Genomic DNA, 19,268 nt, shown 5'->3' with positions numbered 1-19,268 from the left:
TACCCAGTTAACTAGACTGCAAACCTGTTCTCTCTCTCCGCCCCCCATACTGGCACTTGTAAACATATAGGTTGTAAGTACAGCCGTACCTTGGTTGACGAATGCCTTGTGACTCAAATATTTTGACTCCCGAATGCCACAAACGTGGAAGTGAGTGTTCTGGTTTGTGAATGTTCTTTGGAACCCAGACATCCAACACGGCTTAGGCGGCATCCAGTTGGCTGCAGGAGCTTCCTGCAGCCAATTGCAAGCCATGCCTTGGTTTCCCAACATTTTGGAAGTCAAACTGACTACCGGAACAGATTCCGTTTGACTTCCGAGGTACAACTGTATACCGTACTCTTAAGAGGCACTCCCCTTTTCTCCCTCCTCTTAGTGAATGTTTGTTCTAAGAACCTTCTACAATGTACACGTATATTCTCTAAACAAAGTGTGGATTTGGCTTTATTGTTCCCTATATATGTTTTAAAATACAAACTTGCATTTATTTTTAAATAAATTAATCAAAGTGAAATAGAAGAGGCAGAATGTACCATAACCTTTGACTGTTGATTAATAATAACTATGTTCACTAATTCTGACTTCAAAACAATGTGGTTTTTTTACTTCATAAATATTTATTTTATATGCAAACTTAATTGATAATCATTCAAAAGTATATGAGTGATCAAGTAGAGTACCTTTAAATGAGTCCTAGTTAAGGAATATTGATTGGAACAGACCATACTGGGCAAATGGCATAGGAGGAAGTACAAGATAAAAGTACCTGTGTTTGCACATGCTGTAGAAGTTTCTTGGCAAATTGAAAGGAAGCAAGTAAAGTGAGGGGAGGTAAACTCATGTAGTTGTGTAGTACACAAATGTTGAGCAAGAATAACTCACTTGATTGGATTTACTTAATAGACTTGTTCAAGAAGCTAAATAGATAATAAAATGTATAGTGCAAAGTTTATTACCAGGCACCCAACAAATGTGAGGCATTAGGAATAGCAGATAAACCAGCACACATGAGCACAGATGCAAGTTCATTTCAGAAAGCAATGCAAAGTCCTTTGGGTTAAAAAAGAAACTGGAACATGGCATAGTCCTGTGATGCATTTTATTGTAGGTTCTTTTTTGTACTGGGCTTTCTGCCAGAAAGGAATCCCAGGAATCAATTCATGAACTCATTAAAGCTTAGACAGTTGAAGTGATGTTACTGTAATAAGTTCTTGGGATAGGGCATTCTGTAGATTTAAAGATACCCACTCATCAAAGGAAACATTTTCCTTTTTCTTTCCTCATATTTTCTCCCTATATACTCTAGTCAAGGAGTACCTTGTCTTGGAGTTTTCTTGTTGCTCTGGATACTTTTGGTCTTGCCAAGGAAGGCTTGGGGTTAGTGTGACTCTGACCCCTGTCCTCAGTAAGTAAAAGAACATTGTGTGCCACAAGTAGGCTATTGAAGTGACATCCTCTCACCAAGTTAGTGCCAGAAGAATGCATAGGTAGAAAACAGCTTCTTAGTTCTTTGCGGTTTCATTTTCAGATTCCACTTTGAAACCTGCAGCGTAGACCAGGGGTGGATATCTAGTGTATTTCAGCTAAACACTTACCGTTGCTTGTCTTTCAGAGGTCACTGCATGTTGGAGGATATACTTCACTGTTCTCTCCATAACAGAGGTAAACCCATTTCTGTTGATCCCATGGAGAGATATGAGAGGTTGAGTCCAGAGTCTCTGGTTTTCCCATGTGTTCTCTTTTAACTCGTGTCTCTTGAAATGAGACATAATAGTCTTTAAAGAGCTGAAAGTGGCTTGAGAGAGAACTCTAGCCGCATTTGCATGTAACAGTAAGGCATGAACTCTGCTGATGCACACATCCTGAATGCTGCTTCACTCCTCCCCTGTGTGAACGGCTAAACAAACCAGAATTGATATAGTTCAATGTTGGATCTGAACTGAGATTATGGATCACTAGCCAACCTTAACATATGATTTGCTGTTGGCTTACCACTCCTGGTTTGTTGGGGCAGAGTGAACCACAATCCAGGGTTCAAATGCAACACGATGGTTTGTTAACTCATTCATGCTAGGGGTGGAGCAAAGTGAGAGTGATCAGTCTGTGAGCACTAACATGCATCTTGTGCGCACTGTGGTTTATTAAGCCAGGGCTTGTGCACATGTGGCCATTGATTCCCATGATGTGTGTACACATTTATTTTATCCCACCACTGTCTCTAGTCAGATGTTATTAGGCAAGTTTTGGAAACAATTGAAAAGCACAGTGTCCGTTAACCCAAGGTGAAAGCGGGACATAGATGCAGTGACCCCTCTTTGGAATTTCTTTCAGCTTTCTCAAAAAACTAGTGTCTGTCTCCAGGATTTGATTGACCAACCCAATAAAAAATTAAGGGGGTGGCTATTTGAGGATAATGGAGCATGTAAACAAGACTGAGACTCCAACCGTAGCTGTAGAACTGTGGAACAATGTGCATATTGTAGTTTAAAGAGGATAAAAAATAATAAGCCAGTTGTGCAATAACATATCAAAGCCAAATTGAAATACAGAATTTTAATACCAACAGGTACTTTAAAAAGTACATTGTGTTCTAGGGATATGTCTAAAAGATTAACCACCTGATCCTAAGTATAGCTACTCAGAAGTAATTATTGTTAATTAGGACTACTTTGGCCTATTTTTTCAGTTGTGTGTAAATAAAATAGGAGGGGAGGGGGGCAAAAACCAAGAAAGGTTGAGTCCTAGGGGCCAAATTAATCTCTGATTTTGATTAGAGCAGTGATACTGGAGAAAGGGGGCATTTAATTCTAACGACTCTGAAGCTCTTGTTTGATCATAGTGAGAAGAAATACAGTAGCTGTCACCTATATTTTCCTTCCTGTAGAGCAAACAGAAACTGTGGTGGGGGATAAGGGAAAACACATGGGGGTGGAGGAACACACCCTGATGCTGGTGTTCGAATATAAAGCAGGCCAGGAAAGGGCTCTGATTTTTGCAGAGTGGGAGCACAATAGGAGAACCATTAATGGATCTCCCACGTCCTTTGTCATTATGCTTCCAAGCCAGTGTCAAATGAGAATTTGATACATTTGAATTCCCTAGTGTATTTTAGCAAGTGTCTTAATCAAAAGAAGAGCTGCTGGGTCAGGCCAATGGCCCATCTAGCCCAGCATCCTATTCTCAGAGCAACAAACCAGATTCCTATGGGAAAACCTACTATTGGCTGCTGATAGCCTTGTCCTCTATGAATTTGTCTAATCTTCTTTAAAGCCTTCCAAGTTGGATGGCCACCAGTGCCTCTTGTGGCAGCAGGTTAGTAATAGTAGTAGTAGTAGTACCCTGCCAATAGCTTTTCTCCTCCACAATCAGTTTAGAAAGCTTAGACATGCTGTCTAGCAAACAATTTTAGTGAGAGATTCTGGACAATTTTTTGAACCCGTTAAGCCCGTTCTGCCCCTGCCCTGTTCTACCGCCTTCCGGGGCCAAAAGCACCACACATGTTGGTGGTTGCGTGTCAGTTGGATGTACACAGAATGTTCACTGCCTGTACAAAGTATAGAATCCAAGCAATGGCTCCTAATTTTCCTTGTTTCCTTTCACTCAAGTCACTAGTTATGGTGTCTTGTGGTTTCCACAATTTGAAGTGCTGAGCAAGTGTGAAATCTTGGTATCTGCTACTTACAAAGCAGGTGACTAGCCTTTATGGTTGCAGACAGGCTTAAGGAGGCCTGGCAGAGTGTGATGCAAAAGAAAATCCAGAAGCCAGAATGAACTGAGTTTCATAGCCATAAAGTGGATGGGACTTCATTCCTTTGTCCAGTAATGGCTGCTAATTTGAGACCCTCTTATCCCTCCTAATCAAATCTTTTTCGTTAACCCTTCCCTTAGCCTGTACTATTTTTTGTTGTTGTTGTTGGAAAAATTATAAATGTCTGTATTATGTGAGCACACTAATTTGAATATGATTGTAGAATTTGGATTGTTTTGGTGCAGAATTTGGAAGAGTGGGGAAATGCAGAATAGATGCAGCCTTGTTTAAAGTGCATCAGTGTAATTGAAACCCCAAAGCTCAGTGTCTTACTTGGTTGGCAACTAATTTTAGAAAGGAGCTGTATTTTTGAATTGGACAACAGCTGAAGGGTTGACAACATTGTCTCTGCACACTAACACTGCACACTAACACTAACACAGTCAGAGATGCAGGCAAAGGATGCTACACCTTGGGCAAGGTGATTGAGCGCGTGGTTGTTGAACAACTCCAGGCACGCCTGGAGGATGTGGACCATTTGGATCCCTTCCAATTGGGATTCAGGCCTCATCATGGGACTGAAACTGCCTTGGTCACGCTGGTTGATGATCTCCGGCGAGCTAGCGATAAAGGTGAGAGTTGTTTCCTAGTTCTGGTGGATCTCTCAGCAGCCTTTGATACAATCAACCATACCATCCTTCTGGACCGTCTAGAGGGGTTGGGAGCTGGGGGCACTGTTATACAGTGGTTTCCCTCCTTCCTCCTGGGCCGTGTTCAGAAAGTGGTGGTGGGGGATGAGTGTTCAGACCTCTGCGCCCTCACTTGTGGGGTGCCTCAGGGTTCCATCCTCTCCCCCATGCTTTCTAACATCTATATGAAGCCGCTGGGAGAGATCATCAGGGGGTTTGGACTGGGTGTCCACCAATATGCAGATGATACCCAGCTCTACCTCTCTTTTAAATCAGAACCAGTGAAGGTGGTGAAGGTCCTGTGTGAGTGCCTGGAGGCGGTTGGAGGGTGGATGGCGGCTAATGGATTGAAGTTGAATCCTGACAAGACAGAAGTACTGTTTTGGGGGGACAGGGGGCGGGCTGGTGTGGAGGACTCCCTGGTCCTGAATAGGGTAACTGTGCCTCTGAAGGACCAGGTGTGCAGCCTGGGAGTCATTTTGGACTCACAGCTGTCCTTGGAGGCGCAGGTCAATTCTGTATCCAGGGCAGCTGTCTACCAACTACACCTGGTACGCAGGCTGAGACCCTACCTCCCCGCGGACTGTCTCACCAGAGTGGTGCATGCTCTGGTTATCTCCCACTTGGACTACTGCAATGCGCTCTACGTGGGGCTACCTTTGAAGGTGACTCGGAAACTACAACTAATCCAGAATACGCCAGCTAGACTGGTGACTGGGGGCAGTCGCCGAGACCACATAACACCGGTCTTGAAAGACCTACATTGGCTCCCAGTGCGTTTCCGAGCACAATTCAAAGTGCTGGTGTTGACCTTTAAAGCCCTAAACGGTCTCGGCCCAGTATACCTGAAGGAGCGTCTCCACCCCCATCGTTCTGCCTGGACGCTGAGGTCCAGCGCCGAGGGCCTTCTGGCGGTTCCCTCATTGCGAGAAGCAAAGCTACAGGGAACCAGACAGAGGGCCTTCTCGGTAGTGGCGTCCACCCTGTGTAACGCCCTCCCATCAGATGTCAAAGCGATAAATAACTACCTAACATTCAGAAGACATCTTAAGGCAGCCCTGTTCAGGGAAGTTTTTAATGGGTGATATTTTAGTGTATTTTTGGTTTCTATGGAAGCCGCCCAGAGTGGCTGGGGAAACCCAGCCAGATGGGCAGGGTACAAATAATAAATTATTATTATTATTATTATTATTATTATTATTATTATTACACTCTTTTTTCTCTTTCTGAGTGTGACTTGGGCAGAGTTTTCTCCTTATTCTGCATACAATTGTTGAAACATGGGCAGGCATCTCTTTCTCATGCCCTGCCTAGTGAAGAGTTTTTGGCAGAGCTGCCCCCCTCCATTCTTATGCACTTCAGCTGCTTTGCTCTGAGTGGCAAAACACATGATCAGCAATGTCTTGTGATGTATCAGTTTCTGGACCATATGCAACATCAGATTGTAGGGTCAGGACTGAATGCTCCCCCACATTAAAAAAAACACAAAACATTTACACGCACAAAAATGAGACTCATAGAGTTGTGGGTTCAAGGCCCATGCTGGGCAAAAACAATCCTGCTTTGCAGAGAGTTGACTAGATGACCCTCGTGGTCCCTTCCGACTCTATAATTCTATGAAACAAGCCCCCTCAAAGCTAGTACACATACAAAACTAACATGTAAGGCAGAAGTATTTAGTTCCCTTGCCCTTTCCCTCACATGCTAGTTAAGAGTGTGCAGGGAGTCTTTGTTCAATATTTAGTTCCTGCTCTGCACTAGTACAGTCAAACAGTTAATATAACATGATTAGTTATGAGCAGCTTCAGTGCATAAGCCCTCTGCTTGTGTTTCCAGTTCACACAGAAGAAACCAGTTAAGGTGTATGATTAGGGGGATTAGGACCAGGGACTATAAATGGGGAAGCCTGATGGCTGTCAAGTGGCGCTTGATGAATGTGTGTTCTTGATATGAGTTCAGAATGTTCTTGAGTCCTGGCTGCTGACTACTTGAAGTTTGATTCAACTATGATTGCAATCTGTTGAGGGACACAGACACAAGTAGCATTATTTTGCCTTCCCACTCTTTCTCCCTGCCTTTAAATCTCATTCATAATGCCACACTGTTGAAACTGGCAGAAAAGCCTGGTCTCTTCTAGATTTGGAATATTACTGAAATCTTAAAGAATTTTTTGTACATCAGCTAAGTCACTCTTTGGCTATAATTTAGTAAGCTGGTGATTTTTAGACCTTGCATGATTGCTTTTCTCACGTTCCCTTTTTTAAGCCACGCTGATTCTTATGGGAAGCTTTCTTCCGATGTGTGTTTTGAGTGTGTGGATTCTTTTATTATGTGGAGAAACAGGTCAGAATAGTATGAAAAACCAAGGCCTTCCAAGTCATTTTCCAACTTCAACTTGTGTTGCCAGGCTCTTGAAATTTTCTCCAAATGAGTTATGACTGGCATTCCCCACGACTGAGAGTATAATGGAGTGCTTTGAGAGAGCCTTGTGCTCTGTTCAGAATGTTACTCAGCCTTCTAAATGAGTGGAATGCAAGTCCTACTAAGCTAATGTGTTCACCTCACCTAAGCTGCTCAAAAATTTCATTTTTTACAAATGAAATTTGTTATTTTTCTGCACATATATTTGTGGTGTCAGACACGGAAGCTTGTCTCTATTACTAGCCTTTCTCTCCTCATTCAAATTTTTGTGAAGTTCCAGAAAAATTGAACATTGTGTCCCCTGTATATGGTTTTATATACAAAATATGGTTGAAAGAACTCAGAAGAAACTTAATGGTGGAGAGTCGACATCCATTTTTATTTGAATCTTTATGTTCGGATTTTTTTAAAATCTCTGTACGGAGACTGAGTGCCATTGCATAGCACTTTTCAATTACCAGAGTGCTCATACATCCTATGCATTTTTCAGAGTTCCAAACAATAAAGCTACCCTTTTTTCCTGCAGCAAAAGTGAGTATTCTGTTTCTCCAGGGGTGCTGTGCAGCTTGTTAACAAGAGAGCATGAATATTTCTCCACCCTGAAAGCAAAGCTCTTGCTGTCCATAACATGAGGATAGGATGTTAGCACTACATGGGGTATTGTAAGAGCATTCTGCTAAAGGGAGAAATTTGGAGTTTTGAATGTGTGCAAAAATTTTATAGATGCTCTACAAAGTTGTTGTTTTTTTAAGTCCTAGTGGGTTTATAGTCTAACAGACACAATACAAAAGTCAATGGCTGGGGAGGGTACAGGGAGGGAGCTAATTCAAGCATTAATTATTCATAAAAGAGTATTTTAGTGCCCTTAACGAAGTGGGTATCAGAAAGCTTGTGTGTGGGATATTGACTATAGTTGTTGCTGCATCTAATGATATTGATCCTGATAATTCTGGGGTTTTTCATAAGGCCCAGGCATTGAGGCTGCTGGAGTCATGAGTCCTCAGGCAGAATTAAAAGCATTTTTTACTGGGCAGTATATTACAGCAGCACCTGAGTAGGATCTTCTGTTGTGGTCTGTTTGGAGATAGGAATGGGATGTGGCTGCTTGGAAAATCAAGACAAAGCGGTTGGAGGACTGGACTTTTGGCAATGGTTTATGCCAGCAATGATTGCTTTTTTACTTGGTAGCCTGCATGGATCTACTGATTTTTATATTAATTAGTTTATTAAACTTATTAGTCACTTGCCACCCAACTGTCTCCAAGCGACTTGCAATAAAGAAAAATATATGCAAATACGTAATTTCATCCTCTGCTTCTTACCAGACCTAAATGGATCAGAATATCAGGCTAGAATAACTCTTAAATGGGCAATTACATCTTTCCTAACTGCCTTGGCCTTTGTGCTAGCACAGGGCAGTCCAACTTTTCATATCAAGTGGGCTACAAGAGTACTTTGACGCACTGCTTTGTCGTGTGGGGGCAGAGAACGAGGCCAAAATTTGGTGCCCTCCCCCCAAGTCTTCCCACTGCCTTCCCAAGCCAGCTAAGTGAGGTGCTGAGTTTGGGGAAGGAGGCATGAGGCTCTTACAGGGCCCTAGATCCCTCCGACCTCCTTCCCAAAGCTGGGAAGGCACTAGCTATGCTTTGGTAAGGATGATGGAGGAACCTAGGACCCTGTCAGAGTCCTCAACCCTGCTTTGGAGTGGGGGGTGTATCAAATGTTGCTGAGGGCCACAAAAAAGCCTTGAGGGCCACACATTGGACCACCCTGTGCTAGCAGCACAGCACATTAGATGGCAGGAGTTAAGACTTCCTCTGTTACAGGAGAAACCAATCCATGAAGTGCCTGGTTCAGGTGATGTAGGATCCAAAGTGTTTTGACTTCAAGATCTTATTTTAGACCCAGTTCATGTGGCTCAGATAATGTTGGCTGGAGCGGGGGGGGGGGTCTGCTCAAACAAGTTGGGATCCAGTCCAAGCCAGTGCCTCATAGGAACTTTATGAGTGCATAACACTACGCTTGTACAGCTCCCATTTATTTTGGCGAATGTACAGGAAAAGAAAATGGCTCTTTGTCTTGTTCGCAGAGCATTCATTCTGCATGCTGTTTTCTGTCATGTCTGCAGACCCAAGGCAGGGATGGGATGTCTTTGTATAGCTTGATCAAGGAAGGGGTTCAAACTGCACTGGCAGGTGGCTTTTCATAACACGTTTGTGGGAAGCTGTTCGTCCTGAGAGCATCTCCTACACCCATCTTCTCTAGGCATGTTCAGGTGATACCAGTGCCCAGGAGAGGTCTCAGCAGATCCTAATGGTTCACACACAAAGAAAATAGCTTTTACCATAGTACACTTGGCTGGGTGGGTTTGAAAATTGTGCTTTTCCACCTCTTTTTTTCGTTTCCTCCTTTCCCCATTATAAAAAAAATGGTGCAGCTTGGATTCTTAGAATAGATGCAGCCAATATTCCCTTGCATTCTTCATCATCTGTAATCTTATGAAGGATTTGAAATTGGTAGAGCATATTCTTCTGCATGTTTTTTTTTTTTTGCTTTTTTACTGTTCTGGACTGCTGGACATGTCAATGGAAAATCCTCTATAAGACATCTGGAATACACCAGGATCCATAAGCTTTTGGGGATGAAATATGTTGATTGTTCCCCCTCTTCTGCAGAGGTTTGAGAGTTTTCTGCAGAGGTTTCCGACTTTGCGAGTCCCAACCTAAGCATATCTGTACATGGCACTTAAATCAAAGCAGATTCTCCTGCCCACAAATATTCTTTCAGTTATAAAAGTCAGATTGAAATTGTATCTGTTTTTGTTGTTACAGCACACAATTACCATGCATAGTTTATCAGTAAAACTATGAATTAGAAAATTAGAAGTTTGGTTTTATATTTCTGTGATTAAAATCTAAAGCGGTGGTTTTATTTGCCTTGTGTTGACTCCTTGTTATAGAACGCAGTGCTGTCTCCCAGCAACCTTGACTTTTTAGACTCTTAGCTTCACAGAAGACTTTTCTTTGGCAATTTTAAAACCTACCCTAGGCCTGCGTGTCTGCTGTCTTCAGGGCTGAGGATAAGCGAGTGTTGATTTTGCTTTGTCATAGTGTTTGAGAACCCTTTGTTGTCCTAGCAGAGAAGAAATAGTTAAGGTTGTGTGTAACGTGTATTTCTTAAACTGGAACTTCTTATACAGAAACCTAGTTTTCACCAAGCAAACACATTGTGGAATTGAATCATGGCTTGGACCTGAGATGTTTAGAGTCTGTATCCTCAGGCATAACCTTCCATATTGAGGAGTCTTGTACATAATAATGAAAGAGCAGTCTGCTGCTGCTGCTGCAGCAGCAGCAGTAGCAACAACAATCTGACTGGGTTGCCCCAGCCAGTCTGGGTGGATAATAATCTCCAGAAACAGGGAATAGGGATGGTGGATAGGGCATGCCTAAATTTAGTAAAACCTGGAAATGCTTCTTAGTAGAAGTCTACATGAACCATATTGGTGAAGCATAAAGCACTTATTTATAATATATTATTAGCAGCAAAAAAAATTATTGCTGAACAGCAAAATCTAAAGGTTCACTTTATATGTAAGAACAATTGAGAGATTTGAAGGTAGCTGAAATGAATACTCTGACAAATCTGCTATATAATTCAGAGGGGAAGATCAATTGCGATCTTGTGTAGAGATTGCTATCCTGTCTGAACAAAATCCCAGGATGATTTACAAATAGATGGGCATTCTTCATCACATTTGGGAAACCTTGATGTTGATGCCTTCCTTTTTTACTTGTAATGATGTGATTGATGTTGGCAGCTACCTTTTAATATTTGTCATGAAGTTTATCTATTACAGCTACATGCATATAAGTCCTGTCCCAACTTTTTGGCTATTTGTTTTGTATGGTTGTTTCTAAGCATTTTGTTTGTGGTCGTTGCAGATAAGACCTATTAAGCACTGCTATGCTCGTATTCATACTTTATTTACTTACTGCTATTTCATTCCTAACCTTGCAAGTACATGCAGAAAATACTACAAAAGTTGTGTGATGCATTCTAGATTTTTGTGATTTGTGTTTTTGTTTGATTTTTCTAAATTATTCCAAGTTACATATATTTTATTAAAGTAGCTAAGTGTTAGAAAAACCCATTTGCATCAACACAATCAGAGGAAGTTGGCTTGGTATAAAAGGCTAACAATTGTAAATGTGAAACAGAAATATATGTGGTCTGAAGAATTGCATGAAAATGAAGAAATCAAAATAACTGGTTCATTTTTAAGATAATGCATTAACAATAGTAGAAACCCCGACTGATCAGCTGTGATCATGTGATGTCATGAGATGCTTACTAACATTCTATTTGTTGAAAGATGTTATGAAGCGATGCCATCCCAAAATGTTGTCAGTTTGCAATAGGGGTTCTCTTATAGTGATTACTTTGGGAAGCACGCCACTTAAATAATTTGTTTCTAAAACACTGTGTGTGCTACAGAGAGACACCATCATCTTGTATTGTTTGACCCATACCTTAAGATCTAGAAGGGCTTCCTTGCTTTAGTGCCTGCCAGTAAAGGCAATTAGACTGATGAGGGTTGATAACTGGACCTTCTGATGGTGGTTCTGAAGTTATGGAGAACAAATACAAAGAGCCTGAAGGCACCATTTCTCTCAGTATTTAAGAAGGCTTTAAAAGCCTATATTTTTTCAAAAGCTTTTGATCAGGGTGGGTATGCCTAATTTATTTTATCATGATTTTGATAATTTTAATATTTATTACAGTCATACCTTGGGTTACAGACACTTCAGGTTGCGTTTTTTCGGGTTACGGACCCGCCGAAACCCGAAAGTACCAGAACAGGTTGCTTCTGGGTTTTGGCGGTCGCACATGCGCAGAAGCACCAAATCGCAACCCGCGTGTGTGCACGTTCACAACCCGAGCGTCCACTGTACTGTGTTAAAAGGTTGCGTGAAATGGATTTGTATTTTAAAATATTGTAAGCCACTTTATTGAGGATTTTCTCAAAAAGCTGAGTATAAATCCATTAAATTAAATTAAATTCAAGCTGAGGTGGAGTATATTATAGATTGTGAAGGGGAGAGTTCATACCTTTCCGTTAAAGTGGTTTCGAAAGACTAATGTCAGTAGTGCTGTTGAAAAATATTCATAAAAGAGCAGCCTTTGGCTATTTGTTGTGAGCATGGCAAGCCAGCAAAAGAAGCAGCTTTTTATCACAATCTTTTAGCTGTCTATAAAATTCATTATTGGAGTTCCCTTCTTTAAAAACAAAACCCCAGCTGAAGGAGGGAGAAATACATATTTTGCAGTATTTGAAGTAATTTAGCCTTCTTTCACCTACTCTTTCTTTAGTTGAACTGCAGGAGTAATAATTTTAAAAAACCGCCAGTATTTGCTTTGTTTTTGTTTTTAAATTGTGAATCTGTTTGTCAACTTGGGCTCCTTTGGGAGGAAGGGCAAGATATAAATTCAGTAAATAAATAAAGCATTCTGCTGGATTACAGAGTGGCCAAATATTAGCCTGCACCAGCGCCTCCACCCTTCCTTGTATCCTTAATCTAATTCTACTCATTTACTGTAGTTAGTTAGCTATCCCGGTAGTTAGTTTTGTTTGTTTGTTTGTTTGTTTGTTTGATTGATTAATATACCACCTTTTTTATAACATCCCAGGGCGGTTCACAGAATAAAATACAGGATAAAAACATGAAAATAAATAAAACAAAACAGCAAAACAATACCCCCCTCCCACAGACACATTTTAAATGCTGTAGAATATTAAAAAGCCAAAGCCCTCATTGAAGAGGGTTGTTTTTACCGGGCACCTAAAATATATATAATGAAGGTGCCTGGCGAACCTCCCTAGGGAGAACATTCTACAAAGGGAAGCCACTGCATAAAAGGCCTCAAATGGAGGAGGCACACAAAGAAGGGCCTCCGATGATGAACGCCGCGTCTGGGTTTCTATGGGGAGAGGCGGTACTTAAGGTATTGCAGTCCTGAACCATTTAAGGATTTATAGGTCAAAACCAGCACTTTCAATCAGGCCCAGAAACTAATTGGCAGCCAATGCAGTTGGTGCAATATGCTCAGACTGTCTTGTCACTGTGAGCAACCTGGCTGCTGCATTGTGCACTAGCTGAAGCTTTTGAACCATCTTCAGAGGCAGCCCTACTTATAATGTGCTGCAGTAATCCAACCTAGAAGTTACCAGAGCATAGACAACAGAAGTTAGGCTATCCAGGCCCAGATAGGGGTGCAGGTGGGCCACCGCCGAAGCTGATGGAAGGCTCTCTGAACCACTGAGGCCACCTGTTCCTCAAGTGACAGCAGAGGATCCAGGAGTACCCCCAAGCTATGTACCTGCTCCTTCAGAGGGAATGTAACCCCATCTAGAGCAGGCAACCTCCCTGCCATCTGGTCTGCGGAACCACCCACCAACAGTACTTCAATCTTACCTGGGTTGAGCTTCAATTGTTGGCTCTCATCCAGTCTCTTACCAAGGCAAGACATCAGTTCAGCACATCCACTGCTTTACCCGCAGATGTAAGGAGTAATAGAGTTGTGTGTCATCAACATATTGCTGACAGCCCACTGGGGTCTAGATGACCTCACTCAGCATTTTCATGTAAATGTTAAATAGCATCGGGGATAAAATTGAGCCCTGAGAAACTCCACACTGAAGGCTCCACAGAGTTGAAAAGCACTCCCCAAGTATTACCACCCTCTGGGAGCGACCATCCAAGTAGGACTGAAACTATTCAGTGGTTGTGTACTTAACAGTACAATAGACAACTGTACAGTATTTTGTTTTAACATCCATTATTATAGCATCCCATTTGAATATACTAAATATATTACAAGTAGATGAATGGTTTAATAAGTAAGCTATGGATTGGTTTGTAAGTGAAAGGGACTGCATGAAAGCACAGAGAAAATAAACATGTTCAGATGTGTTCATAATAGTTTACTTCCAAAGAATTATTCCCAGAGAGTTGGGACTTAGCACTTAAATAAAACAGCTCATTTACCTATAATCTTTTCCTGTTTTTCCCCCTGCTTAGGAATGACCTAGAGGCCTTAAATACATTTCTGCATCCTTTGGGCTCTACAATCGAGAGAAGCTCCCTGAAAGCACTACTCATTAATGTTAAAAGGAAACTACCTCAGCACACGGAAGGAAAGGTGGAAAGACTTGCAATAAAAACAAAACAGTTTTTCTGAATAATGTGTACTTGCAAAGTCTCCAGGAAACAAATTTCCATATTTTTTTTCAGTATTATGATGGGAAATTCAAACGGATTTGACTGACGGGCTCTGTCAAACCCAGAAGCTGTTAGATCTGCTGATGTGAAGGCTCAGTGGTTCTTCAAAGAAAGACGTCTCTGTTAACAATCACTGTTGAACAGTGATTTTGCTCATCCCCTCCTAATACTATTTGAAGCAGTTTCTAACTATTATATTACTTTGAAAAAAATTAAGTTCCTTCAGTGTAAATTAATGTTAACGTCAGGTGTCAAAAATGTGTTGGCAGGAAAACTGCAACAGATTGTTTTGGTTTTTTTGTTTTGTTTTGCCCCCTGCTTTGAAATTGTATCTTGAGTGCACACAATAGAATGCTAAGTGGAAAATAAAGTATTTTTAAAAAACTATCATAGCTAGCTTTTACAATTATAGTTTGTAATAGCAGCAGTGCTGCATTTGAACACTGAATAATACAAAGACAGTAAACCTGCTGCCTTTCTCACTGCTGACACAAATTACCTATCTTTTTTGTTTTTGAAATGCCTCCTATGAAAATTATGTGCATACTCTACTACTGCTACACATAGATCTATTTCTAAGGGAGCAATTCAAGAGGAGGGATTGTTAATTCAAGGAACCTTTGGTCAAGTACTTCCTTATGTATTGCTGCAGTGCACAAGAAAGTAAAATGGACTACAAGCGGCGCTTTTTGCTTGGCGGGTCCAAGCAAAAGGTGCAGCAACACCAGCAGTATCAAGTGCCAGAACTAGGCAAGACTCTGAGTGCACCTCTAGCATCTCCAGCCACAACATCCCCTCTGATTTCTCCGGCTGCTGCTGGCGGCTGCAACCATGCGACTCCAATTGCAGACATCCAGCAGGGAATCTCCAAATATCTGGATGCACTCAATGTATTTTGCCGTGCAAGCGCGTTCCTTACAGATCTTTTCAGCAGTGTATTTCGGAACTCGCACTATTCTAAGGCAGCTATGCAACTGAAAGACGTGCAGGAACATGTCATGGAAGCAGCAAGTCGACTCACAGCAGCAATAAAACCAGAAATAGCAAAAATGCTCATGGAACTGAGTGCTGGAGCAGCGAACTTTAAAGATCAAAAGGAATTCAGCCTACAGGACATTGAGGTGAGTTAACACTGATATCACTGATTTTCTATCCATCTCCTTAAATTGCCTGATATCTGCAAGACCTGCAGAGAAGGTTTAAGCCAGGGATAGGGAACATGTGGTCCTCCCAGATGCTGTTGGACTCCACTTCCTGTCAGCTTCAGTGAGCACAGCCAGTGGACAAGTACAGTGGTACCTCTGGTTGTGGATAGGATTCGTTCCGGAGGTCCGGTCAGATCCCAAGGTTTCTGCAACCCGAGGACTGCTTCTACACATGCACGCGTGGCGAAACCCGGTAAAATACTTCCAGGTTTGCCACGCGTGCATCCCGAAGTTTACGTAACCAGAGGTTCAGTTGTATTATAGAAGTCCAACAACATGTGGAGGAGCCCATTCCATTTTTGTGCTGTTTTAGTGAAGATAGAAAAAGTATTAATTATACATCTGCACCTTTCTTATTGTCTGCCTTGTGTCTTAAAATGACAGTGACAGCCTTATATTTTTAAAACAAAAAATTGAATTGATATGGTATCTTGCAATATCTTATCTAATAATCTGAGAAAAAAATCCTCATATACACAAGAGAAGCAGCCGTTTAAATGTACAGTGTTTTGTGGAATCTTAAACACAACTGTGGACTAGAGTCCACTTCATCAGATGACTGGAGTGTGATCTTTTGTTGGCAAGGTATACACATACATAGGTGTAAAGAAAAATGTAAATAGTAAGTTCAGAGGGAAATAAAGTATTTGAGAATTACATTGCAGCTTAAATGTATATAAAATAAGCACAGGTACCGTTCAAAAACCACTATTGATTATTGTGTTCTGATTGGAAAGCCTTTATTGAAGAGTGGTGTAAAAACCCATTTAACCAATATCTAATCTTTGAAGCACCATGGTGAGTATAGCTAAATGTAACTATGGTACTGCAGAGTCCATTCACTTAATGGATAGCTTAGGCATTCAAAGGAGCAATGAGTTTAAAAATACAAGCATGGAGATTCAGGAACATGACACACTTTTGGAGGCTTACAGAATCCAATGTATTCCTGAATGCCCTTGGGAAGTTTCTAGTTAGCATGGCTGGCTTTGTCCTGCAGGATTCCATCTTGTCTCCAGTGCTGTTTGATATTTATATGAAGCCATTGGGGAAAGCCATCTGGGAATTTGGAATAGAGTGCTTTCAGTATGCTGTGTTTCTCCTAGTCAGGTGAGGTAGTGGAAGTGCTGAGCTGTTGTCTAGAATTTGCAATTGAGTGTTAATAAGCTGCAACTCAGTCCCAACAAGATAGAGGTGCTGTGGGTATGTGGGGGTTTTTGGTTCAGGGCGGGGTGTGTGTGGCTTCAACCTGTTATTGATAGAGTCATAATCTTCTAGAAGAGTAGGGTGCCAGGATGCCTTTGGAGGCAGCCTTTGAAAACTGCCTAGAAGCAACAGTCAGCTCAGAATACAGCTGCTAGGAATTTAATTGGGGAAGATCATTCCAATCATATCTGCAAAGTTTTAGAAGGGGATCGCTTGCTACATGTCCACCTCTGAGCCAAATTTAGGGCCCTAGTGTTTCGTTTTAAAGCCCCAAACAGTTTGAACCTAGATATCTCAGAGCACTTTCTCCCATATCAGCTGACTTGTGCTCTGGCTGATGTGTTTTGAAAAAGGATTTTGTGTTTTTAAGAAAGTGAGCTTAGCTGAATTATCCAGTAGGATTGCCATTGTTAGCTACATCTTGAGGGGTTTTGTGTGTGTGTTCCTGTCACATCGTCTTGCCTTTAAGTATTTCTGCAGTAAGTAAAAAAGACAGGTGCCACTTTATTTTGGTTGCATAGCTGCAGTTGCTTGTGTCACATGTGCTACTTTGCCATCTGTACAGGACACGCATAAGTAGTCAGATGCAGGACATTCTTTTGGCTCAACTAAATATACATACAAGTTTTTCAACCTGATGGTGGGCTTTTGCTGTTAGAGAACATTGTAGAGTTCACTAACAGCTTCATGTCTGAATGGGGTTTTGAATATGGGTCTTCAGCACTTCAGTCACCACATTGGCACACTCATTTCTCAACAAGAGAGAAGTGATAAACACTGTTAAAAGCAGATTTTGTCCTGGTAAGCCTCTGTTGTTTCTTAGGGTGTACAGTATTTCAATGTGGCATGAGGCAGAAATATGATCATTTGTACTCGCTTGTATCACAACATTTCCATGACTTGTCCAAAGCCTGGAGATGTGTATGTTTTTCTTTCCGTCCCTGTCTGTCTCCACCCCCTGGAGGGGGAAAGTAGTGTTGCAAAATACGGGAAGACGTGCATCTTGCAGCTTTGAATGACAGTCACGAGTGCAAGTCATTCATGCTTCTGACCTGCATGATGTCTAAAGCTGCCCCCAAGAGTGTTCACCTACTTCCCTATTAATTTCTCTTGGTAGCATGTTGTAAGCAAGATGATGACATTCAAAAGCCCTTACAGGGTTGTCTTTTTAAATTGGGGCTGCATGACATGTTATAAAATTTTCAGGTACACAGTATCAGTACTGCCTGTTCCCAGAATGCACACCACAAAGTTTGAGGCAAGCACTATATCAGTATGCTGCAGGAATCCAGGCCCCAGGATACATCCATTGCTTACATATGGAGCCAAAAATGTATGTGAACACACATGTGTCACAATTCTGATTGTGTAACAGATAATAAAATTGGCCCTGAGATGGAAAAGAAGCAGAGAGAATTTCATCCTAGTTCTATATTGTTACATTATAAAACACTCAATGGACGCTTTAGCTGGTGTCCACAAATCTGCTTTGTTCAGCAGCACAGGAACACAGAAATCTGCCTGGTACTGAGTCAGACCATTGCATTTAGCTCAGTCTTCTACTACTGAGAGCAGCTTCCCAACATTTTAGACAGGGGAGACTCCTAGCCCTACATCCCTGCCCCTGAGTTCTTGCTTGTGCTGCAGTTTGGTGGAGGTGAGAAGCAGCAGCAGTTTCTTCCATTTGTTGATTATGTTATCCAGGCTTTGTGTGTAAATGTGAGAACAACTCCCTTCACCTGTGTTAGGTGTGGATGGTGAGCACAGAGGCTGGCTCTTAAGCCATACCAGTCTACACCGCTGCTGCCACCCCCACCCCCCTTTAGTTATAATGTTTTAGAAAGGGAACCAACACAGTAGATTTGTATTTGTATCACTTTTTTAGAGTTGCACTTTCTGCAATCTTGCAAAATAGTCTGCAGTACTGCAAAATGTCTTCTTGCTGTTTGCCTTAACCAGTGGCCCCCAGAAGAAAGGAGCTTTTCTGTTGGAGTGTGCTCTGGAGTCTCATCAGTTTCAACTTTTAAAATAAGATTTACTAATAATTTGAGACAAGTAGCCCTTGGCCTAAATAAACTGAATTCTGTAAGAACCCAGAATCAGAGTGTCATTCTTTCCATAAGAATCATATTGACAGGCTTAACCATTGCAATTTTTTTTTACGTATATGTGTGTGTGTGTATGCTAGCTGAATACTTCTTAAAATAAGGAAACTGCACTGGAGAGGCCAGTCGGCATACCTAAACTGTTCAGTTTAAACTTTGTACAAAGAGGGGAAATGATCGAATCATAAAGGAATGTTGAAGGGAGACTAGATGGAATGGGCAGGGAGGGGGAGCCACTACCACCAGCAGTTCTGCTTAAGTAGCATTAGCTGTTAGCATTTTGACAAACTCAGCCAGTAAATGAATTTATTAAAAGGGGAAACGTATTCTAAAAAGAAGTCGTATATCTATTTGCCTTATTGAAATACTTATTTAAATTTATTTAAAGCATTTTAATCCCCCTCTTCAGCTGAAACAGGCTGCAGAGCAAGTTAAAGTTATCAGTGATAATACAGTCTCTGTCCTTGGGTATACAATATAAAAGGCACAAAAGGAAAAGGAATTGGTAGGGGTGGGGAAACAAGCTATTAGTTACAGAGAACTGTAATTTACTGGTCTTTTAGATGGAAGGGGCCGTGGAGGCCCATGTCTCCCTCTCTTATAGCCTGACT

At 41.5% G+C, this 19,268-nt stretch overlaps 1 protein-coding gene across 1 annotated transcript in view; it reads left to right on the top strand.

The window, feature by feature from the left end:
- GARRE1 (granule associated Rac and RHOG effector 1) overlaps nt 1-19,268 on the top strand; it is a 56,882-nt gene that overhangs the window by 17,426 nt on the left and 20,188 nt on the right. The window contains exon 2 of the mRNA XM_081921097.1: nt 13,941-15,262. Coding sequence (XP_081777223.1) covers nt 14,780-15,262 — 483 coding nt within the window. The 5' untranslated portion in view covers nt 13,941-14,779. The remainder of the gene's footprint in view (nt 1-13,940; nt 15,263-19,268) is intronic.

The sequence above is a fragment of the Podarcis melisellensis genome (assembly GCF_964234715.1).
Source record: "Podarcis melisellensis genome assembly, chromosome: 8".
In the NCBI taxonomy this organism is placed as follows: Eukaryota; Metazoa; Chordata; class Lepidosauria; order Squamata; family Lacertidae; genus Podarcis; species Podarcis melisellensis.
This window is presented reverse-complemented; position numbering and strand designations above follow the sequence as displayed.